We start from the raw sequence: 10,336 nt of genomic DNA on the forward strand, positions 1-10,336 counted from the left end.
GCAGGAAGAAAAGTAACTAACAAGACAAGCCATCCTAAGTCCGTAAAAAAAAAATAGAAAAAAAGGAAAAAATAGAAAAAGGTTGGGGGGTGGGAAGCCAGTAAGAATCAGCCTGATAAAAGGTTTACAAATGAGATGAAGAAGAAGAGGAGAAGGGGAGAGATTGTCTATGCAAGGCAAGAGACCCAGGAGGCAAAGGCTGAAGTCTAGGAAGGCAGACTAGAATTTGACGAGGAAACATACTGGCTTTCTATGAAGAACAGAGCTAGCAGCAAGGAAGTAATAATGGCAGACGAGGGAGACTAGTGCCTTTTCCTTTCACGTGAGCATACTCCCCTTCAGTATGAAACAAGGACCAACACTCACAAAATTCAGTTATAAAATAGGAAGCTGCCCTTTAGCAGTCTCTTTCTAAGTGCCCATACCCATCACTTGCTCCTCAAACACTTGCTCATATGTTAGAGAAATGCTCAATCACTCTTGCTAAAAATACTAGCAGTGAGCGCCTAGACTCATCGCTCCACAAGTGAGTAAAAGCAATCATTCTGCCTCAGTGCAAACATGCAGTATCAGTATGGGACAGACCACTCACAGCCTAGAGCTTCTACTTTCTGTGCTAAGTTTTTTTTTAACACGTATTCTTAACAGTTGCGATTTGTTATTAACAATCTATATTAAACATTTGATGTTGAATGGTAGCCTGCAACTCAGCTGCGTTCGGCATGGACAGGAAAGTGCTCATTGGTAGGAACCTCACAAATTGCAAGTTCAGCAGGGAACCTACGTTATAAGACACGTGCAGAAACCGCAGCACCTGAATGTAAGCTAACTCCTTCTCTACGCTGGGTATCAAAAACCAACCCTGAATAACTCTTGACATTGCAGAAGCAAGTCCCAAGAATGTGCCTGTAGAAAAAAAAAAATTGGGATGGCAACAGAATTCATTTCAGAAGAGTCTTTTGAGGCAAGACTTCTTGCAGCCTTCCAGTAACTCACCAACAGAAATACACTTTTGTTATCAAAGATCTCTCTGCATTACAGTTTGTGACGTGCCAGTTTCACACATTTTCTAACCCAAGACCAGCTTCTCGATGTACCACTCGAACACAAAAGAATGGATTTAGTCTATGCTGCCTGAACTGTACTTTCCTCGGTCAGAAGGTAATATGGTTCGTTCCGGAAAGCATCATTTTTAAGTAACAACCTTCCACACAGGGGCCAAACATTACGTTAACCAGCCCAGGAGATACTCATGCTATTTCATACATGACGATAACAGGGAAGATACTTGCTATATTCAATTTCTAAAGCGAGCCTCCTTTGGCAAAAGAAAATGCTATTTATTTATTTATTTTGATTTTTATTTTTTTTTAAACAATGCTGTGGGTTGCTGTTTTCAAAGGCCTCTCTGTCTTCTCTGATGAAGACATCTCTCATGTAATTATGGAAGCTGCAGCTGTTTCCACTGACAAGCTCTCAAAGTCCTGGGCTCACTAACCTGTGACAGCCATAATATCCAATTGCAGGTGACGGAATATTCTAGTTCTGCTCATTTCCTTTGAGGCCCAGAAAAGCTCATGACAACAGGAGTACCATGAAAGGACCCATAATATTACCTTTATTTTCAGCTTCTTCTAAGTCCTTCTCGTTTGCCAAGAGAATTTCTTCTCTCTGATCAGGTAATAAATCAGCAAGACAATAATCAATCTCCGCTCTCTGAAAGAGAAAAGTTTCTGAACTGCATCCTTATATGAAGTCCATGGTGTCTGACATCTGGCTCACTTCAGCTCATTTCTACTGACACACCTTCTCACTGTCTTGACTCCCTGAATGCTTGGAGCCAGCTGATTTTTTCCAGGACCCATTTGTGTTATAAACCTGTATTTTAAGACTTGCCACATGTTCCCAACCTTAAAGAGTGAGCACATACTGTTCTCTCACCTGCTCAGGCTGCAGCGCTGCCAGGGTCCTGCCACCAGCTCGAGACCTTTCACCCTGCTGCTCTGCTGGAGGGCCTGCCAAAACAAACAAACAAACAAACAAAACACAACCACAAGACATGCAGACAGAGGTTACAGCCCACGTGGCAGGAAACGAATGCTAACCTTTCATCTTCCAACTCCTTACTCAAAGCAGGAAAACAGGTACGGTCCTAATAGACATATCAAAGAAATTCACTGTATGCCAGAACAGGAAAATCTGTATCAGATACCAAAATGCTGCCACGGTCCCCGAGCACAGCCCTTTTCAAGGCATCACGGAGATTCAGCAAGATCATCCAGGTCACAGGGGACGAACAAGCTTGTATCAAAGCTGTATACAGCTTGTATCAAAAAGACTTGACAAAGAGCAAAAGAATACAAGGACGGCTAAATCTCAGGGCGTAGGAGAAAACTGAAAACAGGGAGGCATCCTTTGAAAAAGTTTAATTAGACAACTAACGAAAAGAGAAAAGATTGCAAAACAACATGGGAATGTACAAACAGTACTGGAAGCCAAAAGCGGCCTGAGTAACAGCTTGCAGAATAGCTGCTCTCTCCACGCCCCTCCCTGTGCACACTGAAGGGTTCCTACGGAAGAAAGGTTTTCTTCTTGGCATGGATATCAAAGAACCTGTCTCAAACTGAAATGATACAGAACAAGTTTTGAAACAGAAGCAGAAGTAACAAGTCAAAAGGCTCACGCAGCATTTCACTAAGGAGTTCTCAAGTAGCTCACGGATAAGCTACGTTTTCATTTTTAACTCTCTTGAAATTGTCTGTAGGACAGATGACTTGAAATGTGACTAATACGCCTGGACTTCTATTTCAGAAGCGTCCTACAGAAATTGCCAGAGCAGGAATTCCAATGTTAAGGAAAATAACAGGAGGTAAGAAAAGAACTAGCGGACACTTGATTAAGAAGACTTAATTAAGGAGTGTTAAAACAGCTTTTTAAAGCGAGGTCATACTTTATAAAGTAGAGCGTATTTTCGTGTTCTTTGAAAAAAAGTGACACACGCGAGGAGATAAGAGTTCATTTTAAAAAGTTACCTGAATATTTAAAGTGTGTTTTGGAAGACAGAAGACAAAAGAAAGAATGGGAGTAACCACGTTCCATGGTAGAGGAAGGGTCGCAATAAGATTTCACCTTTACTTTTGCTGTTCACCATATTTGTAATTGTCTGAGACGTGGGGTTACAAGATGAAAAGCTTTATAGCTGATACAAATTTATTGCAGCAGGACAAAGTGAAAAGCGCTGATATCGCACTTTTTCCTAGAAAGGAACTTCTCGGAAAAGGAGCTAAGTTTCCTGGTGGACACCAACTTGAACACGAAACAGCAATGTGCCTTTGCTGCAAAAGCAGCTGAGGGTATCCTGGGTGGCATTAGGCAAAGTATTGCCAGCAGGTCAAGAAAGGCGATCCTCCCCCTCTGCTCAGGAACAGTGAGGCCGCACCTGGAGTGCTGGGCCTGGGCCTCCCAGTACAAGAGAGACCTGGACACACTGCAAAGAGTCCAACGGAGGGCCACGAGGATGGTAAGGGACTGAAGCACCTTTCCTATGAGGACAGGCTGGGAGAGCTGGGACTGTTCGGCCTGGAGAAGAGGAGGCTTGGAGGGGATCTCATCGATGTCTGTAAACACACGAAGGGAGGGTGGAAAGAAGACAAAGCCAGACTTTTCTAACTGGTACCCAAGGAACAAAAAAGGAGGCAACAGACACAGGCCGAAACATAGGATGTTCCCCTCCTGTGGTTTCCTGAACATCAGTAAATACTTTTTCGCTGTGAGGGTGACTGAGCACTAGCATAGGCTGCCCAGGGAGGTCGTGGAGTCACAGTCTTCGTGACGTTTCAAACCCTGTTTGGACATGGTCCTGGAAAACCAGATCTGGGTGGCTCTGCTTGAGCAGGGGTGTTGGACCAGGTGACCTCTGGAGGTCCTTCCGACCTCAACCAGCCTGTGATTCCTTTGCAGCCGCTATGCAACAAAATAGCAAGTACAATTCAAAGCAGATAAACGTGAAGCGATGCAGAGGCAAAAGGGGAAATCAGGCCTTGGTACTGCACATTCTATATGCACATATATATAGTATATATATATACCATATATATAGGTACATTCTATATGCACGCTTTCACCCTGAAATCTTCAATAATAGATGATAACCTCTAAGACTAAAAGCAATACAAATTCTACCTAGTTCTTTGAATGCAAGACTGATGCAGCAAGTCATCAGCTGGAAGGAACCCGAGCAGAGGATTCAAGATGTTCTATTCCAACATTAAAAATTACCTTTCAAAAGCCGTTTGTCAAGCAGAGCATAGTTTCCCATTTGTTGAACAGGTAGGCCTAGCCAAGTTTCAACCCTAAACTTTCAGGAAATCTCTACAGCTCCCAATGTACATGTTACTTCCGTACTCACCTGCAGGTTTTACCTCTGAAAAAAAAGTTCCAACTTTCTTCCCTTCCACAACATCTGTGATGACATGACCCGAGATCTTTGGGTGGGTTCCACTTGCAATCACTGCAGAGGTGCCTCCTTGGAGGGCCCACAGAGCTGCTTTCACCTACGATGAAGGATAGAGCCAGTTCCCGAAAATGCACTTGTTATTTGAATCCCCATGCTCAACAGGAATTCTTGCTCCACTTTGATCACTTACGTTGGAAAAGACCCTTCAGACCATCGAGTCCAACCATCGTCCTAATGCTACCACTAAACCATATCCCTAAGTGCTATGTCCACATGTCTTTTAAATATTTTTAAGGATGGGGACTCTACCACTTCCTCGGGCAGCCTGTTCTAACGTCTAACCACCCCTTCCATGAAGAAATGCTTCCTGATAGCCAACCTAAACCTCCCCTGGCACAACTTGAGGCCATTCCCTCACACCCTATCACTTGTCACTTGACAAAAGAGACCGATACCTTGCTACAACCTCCTTTCAGTAGCTGTAGAGATCAATGTGGCCTCCCCACTGCCTTCTTCTCTCCAGACTTAAATCCCAGCTCCCTTAGCTGTTCCTCACGTTGTTTTCTAGTTTCTTTGCCAGATTTGCTGCTCTTCTCCGAGTGTATTCCCAGAAACTCAGTACCTTTATTGCAGTGAGATGTACTGGGTCTGGCTGGGATGGAGTTAACTTTCCCTGCAGCAGCCCATACAGTGCTGTGCTCTGCGCTTGTAGCTAGAACAGCACTGGTATCGCACCAGCGTCGTGTCTGCTGCTGAGCAATACCGGCACAGCATCAGGACTCCCTCTAACACCTCCCAGAGCTAGCAAGTTGGGGGCGGGCAAAAGGCGAGGAAGGAACATCACCAGGGCAGCTGACCTAAACCAACCAAAGGGATAGTCCATACCCTATGATGTCACACTCAGCAATAAAAGGTGGAAAAAAGTAAAAGAAGGGAGGGGTGGGCTCTCGTGAAAACGTCTGTGTGTTGAGGCCCTGCTTCAACGACGTGGTCAAGCATCGCTCGTTTGTGGGAAGTAGAGAGTAATTTCTCTCCTCTGCACTTTCACACAGCCTTTGCCTGTTGTTTTTATTTTTTTCCCTTTAGTCAGACTAATTTATTAATAATAATTTTTCCTTAATAATTTTTTTTTCCTTTAGTTAAATTATCCTTATCTCAACCCGTGAGTTGTTTCTTTCTTTCTCTTCTTCCCCCTCCTCTTCCAAGGAGGGGGAGCGAGAGAGTGGTTGTGGTGGAGTTCAGCTGTCTAGCAAGGTAAAACCATCACAGGAGGGGACCAAAACCGAGCGCAGTGCTCAAGGTGCGGTCTCACCAGTGCCAAGCACAGACGGACCATCGCTTCCGTTGTACTGCCGGCCACGCTATTTCTGATACAAGCCAGGATGTTATTGGCCATCTTGGCCTCCTGGGCATACCGCTGCCTCCTGTTCAACGAGCTGTTGACCAGCACAACACCCCCAAGTCCTTTTCTGCCAGGCAACTTTCTAGAACGCTGCTTGTGACCAGCTGACAACTGGATTGAACTCCAAAGACCTTCTGAGCCCAGACATACAACCACCAGTGCTGGTGAAGAGAGCTGTTCCTCCCTAGGGGTAGGGCTTGGCATTTCCCTCTACTGAACTTCAAAAGGTTCCTGCCTGCCCCTATCTGCAGCCTGTCAAGGTTCCTCTGAATGGCAACACAATTATCTGCTCTATCGGCCACTCCTCTCAATCTTGTATTATCAAGTCCCCTTTCCACATCTCCCTTTCCCTCTCAGTAAGAGAATAAGTGTTCTACATTTCTACCTTGGCTTCCATTCCTCCCATTCCCACCTGGGATTTGGTTCCAAATGTCACAGATTGTTGGTCTCCTGGGTAGGATGTGTCAGTGAGCTTTGCATCATCGGATCCTGGAGGGCTGTCAAAGAGTCCTGAAATGAATAACAAAAAACTGTTAATGTTACATATCTTCTGTTCCAAAGCTCACCAGGGAAAAATAACTAAAGCCTTTGAGGCTAAAAACCTGTATTCCACTTTACAGGATTCAAAACTCCCACAGAACCCTCCTTTTGTGGAACTGAAAGGATGAAACACTAACATGCAGGCTCAAGATGTGTCACTTCACCGGAATTGTAGCTAGTGTGAGGAAACAGAATATCCACATGCTGAATAGTATCACGTAAGCTGGGAAGTACCCACATTTCAGTGAGGTTAGAGAGAAAACCAGAAAGAAGTTTACAGCTTTTATATGGTTCAGAATCAGGGCTGACACACAAGAGTGCACAACTGAACAAAGGACAGTCCTCTTCACCTAAAATCTCAGATGATATTCCCGAATGCTGTGTTGTACACTGATAAACCGGGCAACTTAGAAATATGTATAAAGGCTAACTATTGAGTTCTGCAAAGAAAGGACACAAGACTATAGACACACACTTATTCATTTTAAATAAATGTTGTACTTTTATTTAACTATGTTCTGAGTTGAGTGATACTTCTGTTTACCTAACATGTAAACCCTAAACTCTACCGCCAAACTTCCCAGAGGTTCTATGCGAACAAACACGTCTGGCTATTACCCATCATTTCAGAGAGCAGTCCCAGGCACACCCTACAACCTAAAAGCTGGGTGGTTGAATGAACTAACCGCAGCTCTGAGTAGTTGCAGTAGGCCCTCTGTGATAGATACCTGTGCCCGAACAAGCTTTCTTTCCGCTCACAGAGGAGAAGAGCTGGTGTCCTACAAAAAGTCTCACGCCTACCACTTTGGAGTGTTCTCAGTCAGCTTGTCTGTACTTCAACTTCCCTTTGAAGGAAGTAGAAAAGTACATAAAAACCTCCTTCCGGTAGCTCGGCACTGACCCGCAAGCCAGCACCAGCAGCAGGGTTCTGTCACACTTCAGCCCGGAGAAGAGAAGGCTCTGGGGAGACCTCATTACTGCCTTTAAACACGTATAGTGGACTCACAGAAAAGACAGGCAAGGACTTTTTACCAGAGCCTGCAGCGACAGGGCAAGGCAACAGCTGTAAACCGAAAGAGGACGTATTTAGATTGAACAAAAGGAAGAAATTCTTCACGATGAGGGTAGTAAGACACTGGAACGGGCTGCCCAGAGAAACTGCGGAGGCCCCGTTACCGGAGGTGCTCAAAGCTGCGGTAGCTGGGGCTGTGAGCAACCTGACCTAGTGCAAGACGCCGCTGGTCGAGGCGGGGGGATGGACTAGAGGATCTCTAAGTGTCCCTTCCAACCCAAACCACTCTACAATTCCACGAAAGGAATTGCCTCCCAAGTCGTTCTTGACTGACCACAGCTAGCGTCCCGGAAAGCCCTGCAAGCACTTGTTCATTATTTCTAGGATAATTCTTAAAGCTGAAGCGGGACAAAGTTTTGTCCACAAAGGCCTTTGGGGAGACTTCTGAAAGGAAAACCAGGCCAAACCAAAAAACCAGGAACAGCAAGCAGCGTGTACGTCGGTTTTGCTAACAGAGTAACACTAACGTACTAGAAATTTCCACGTTCTTTGCCCTCTACCTTGTCGTCAAAGTCATCAAAGTGTCACCCAATTCTGTCAGTGTTCACCATCAGCTTTTTTTTTTTTTTTTTAAATTTTCACATGGACTTCTGAGGAAAACATTTCGAGTCCCCATCATCGAGGGAGAAGAGGAGAGGAAAAAAAAAGAAAAAAGAGGAGGGTGGGGAAGAAGCACAGCCATTCCTTTCCTCAGTAATGTGAGCAAAAAGCTCAGGCGCTCAGCAACAACAGAATCATAGAGTATCCTGAGTTGGAAGGGACCACCGAGGATCATCGTTAAGGATCACCGAGTCAAACAACGCGCTTTGAAAGACAAAACACAGAAGAAACTGCACGTTATTTAATCTCAGCTATAGAGTCACGTGTATTTGTACCCGCTCATTTATTCACCTGCCAGTTTATTGTGCTACAGACGTTACAGAACATACAAACTGCAAGGTTACTACTACCTTTTGTAACCGATGCGATCTTTGGTAGGACTAGCTGTCTAAGAGAGCCACCAAAATCCCCTTCACGCCTGGATTTCACCCGGAGGTCGCTGCGACTTACCCGGACAGCTGGGACAGACGGGCTGCTCTTTCTCCTGGGAAACCTGCGACTGCAGCACGCCAGCTGCAGCTTTCCTCCCTTCAGCTGCCGCGCCACCTTCGCTCGGCGACAAACCCCGCAGGGGTCCCAACGGTGGGGAGCTGCTTCTGCCCTGGTGAGCCGCAGGGAAAGGAGAGAGCCGGCCGTCAGCACGCGGGGGGAGGAAAACCTCCGAGGCGCAGCCCGACGATCGAGCGCAGCGAGGACCCGCGCCCGGCCGCCGCAGCCCCCACCCCTCCCGGCCCGACGCTCCGCGGAAGCGCCCCCGAAGGCTCTCGCTCGCCTCACCGCCGGCAGCCGCGCTCGCAGCCAGCGGCAACCTGCGCCTCCCGGCGCGCACGGCCCGGCCCCGGCCCCGGCTCGGGGAAAGACCGGCCGCGCACCACAGAACTACAGCTCCCAGCATGCCGCGGGACGGAGCAGTCCATCCAACCCACAGGCGAGTCGGCCAAGCGCACGCAACCGCCCCCCCCCCCCCCCCCCGCCGCCCTCCCTGCGCCCGCCCGCCCCCCCCCCCGCGCCGCTTCGCCCCTCTCTCCCCCAGCCCTCCGAAGCCCCGCGCAGTGCAGACCCCGCCGCACGCCCGGTCCGGTCCGGTCCGGTGCGGCGCCGCCCCCGCCCCGCACAAGGGCCGTTTCCGCAGAAGCCGCCGAGCGCGTGGCGCCCCATCCGCCCGCCGCCTCACCCGCTCCCGTCCCGTCCTGGCCCGTCCCGGCACCGACCACCAACCTCGTTGCGGCACCGCGCCTCGGCCGCCCGGCCCGGCCCGACAGCTTCCGCCCTCAGTGCCAACACGCCCTGTATGGCACCTCCGCCCTGGGTTCCTCCGAGCCAATCACGGAGCGTTTCCGCCTTGAGTGAAGGCACGCCGTGACGCCACTTCCGCCCCGGGTTTCTCCAGGCAATCACGGAGTGCCTCCGCCTTCACAGAAGGCTCGCCGAGACGTCACTTCCGCCCTCAGTTCCCAGCCAATGACGAAGTAATTCTGCCCTCAGGGAAGTCTCGCCCCAACGGCACATCCGCCCTCATGGTCCAGCCAATCACGGAGCCGCTTTGGCCCTCAGTGAAGGCACGCCCTAACGTCACTTCTGCCCTCGGTTTCCTGCCATTCACATAGCCGCTTCTGCCGTCAGTGGCTGCCGTGTAGACCTGGCAGCCGCCCCAAAACAAAAAACAAGAAAAAAAGAAGAGGTAGAACTGGTGGCCGCCTGAAAGAAAGAAAAAAAAAAACACGGGTAGACCTGGCAGGCGCCCGCGGTCCAAAAATGCCAAAAGGCCATAAATGCTTAGAAGTATGCATTTATCATACTACATAGCATCTGCCCTGTAATCCTGCAAAAATCATAAGGGACCTAGAACCACAAAGCAAACACACAAAGTAACGTGTGTTTCCTATCCACAAACGTGGATAACGTGTGTTATCCTATCCACAAACATGCTATAACAATTACTCACCTGAAGAGGAGCTGCATGCAATAAATGCACCTACTACTATACAGATTGCTTTACTCTAACAGATCCTACTAGTTGTTACCTCCAAAAGAAGCATGTACTGGCCTCTACTTGGAAACACGTCAGGCCATAGACTCTGACCCACCTAAAGGACCCTGCAACTGACTGAAGGAAAAACAAAGCATTTACCCCAAAGTGCAGCCCAGGCAGAATGAGCTCTCTGATGGGATGCCTGTGACTCAATTACCATTAGGCCCTGCCTGGAACCCAAAGCCAATCACCTGGGAAAGGGGGGGGGCAAAGCACAAGAACCTAGAAAGACAG

General features: G+C 48.0%; 1 protein-coding gene across 12 annotated transcripts in view; it reads right to left on the minus strand.

Annotated features, from left to right (window-relative positions):
- Positions 1 to 10,058, minus strand: part of LOC136790012 (delta-1-pyrroline-5-carboxylate synthase-like) — a 44,521-nt gene extending 34,463 nt beyond the window's left edge. For 3 of the 12 annotated variants that reach the window (XM_066991677.1, XM_066991707.1, XM_066991642.1), the window contains exons 1-6: positions 9,289 to 10,055; positions 8,521 to 8,671; positions 6,244 to 6,368; positions 4,409 to 4,553; positions 1,942 to 2,015; positions 1,617 to 1,716 (exon numbers count right to left, since the gene is read on the minus strand). In XM_066991677.1, coding sequence (XP_066847778.1) covers positions 1,617 to 1,716; positions 1,942 to 2,015; positions 4,409 to 4,553; positions 6,244 to 6,264 — 340 coding nt within the window. In that variant the 5' untranslated portion in view covers positions 6,265 to 6,368; positions 8,521 to 8,671; positions 9,289 to 10,055. Of the gene's footprint in view, positions 1 to 3; positions 907 to 1,616; positions 1,717 to 1,941; positions 2,016 to 4,408; positions 4,554 to 6,243; positions 6,369 to 8,520; positions 8,672 to 8,847; positions 9,001 to 9,288 lie in introns of those variants that run through there. The other 9 variants (XM_066991564.1, XM_066991512.1, XM_066991597.1 and 6 more) reach the window with 9 other exon arrangements.
- Positions 10,059 to 10,336: the final 278 nt, after the last annotated feature.

Source organism: Anser cygnoides, chromosome 1 (assembly GCF_040182565.1).
Source record: "Anser cygnoides isolate HZ-2024a breed goose chromosome 1, Taihu_goose_T2T_genome, whole genome shotgun sequence".
NCBI lineage: Eukaryota > Metazoa > Chordata > Aves > Anseriformes > Anatidae > Anser > Anser cygnoides.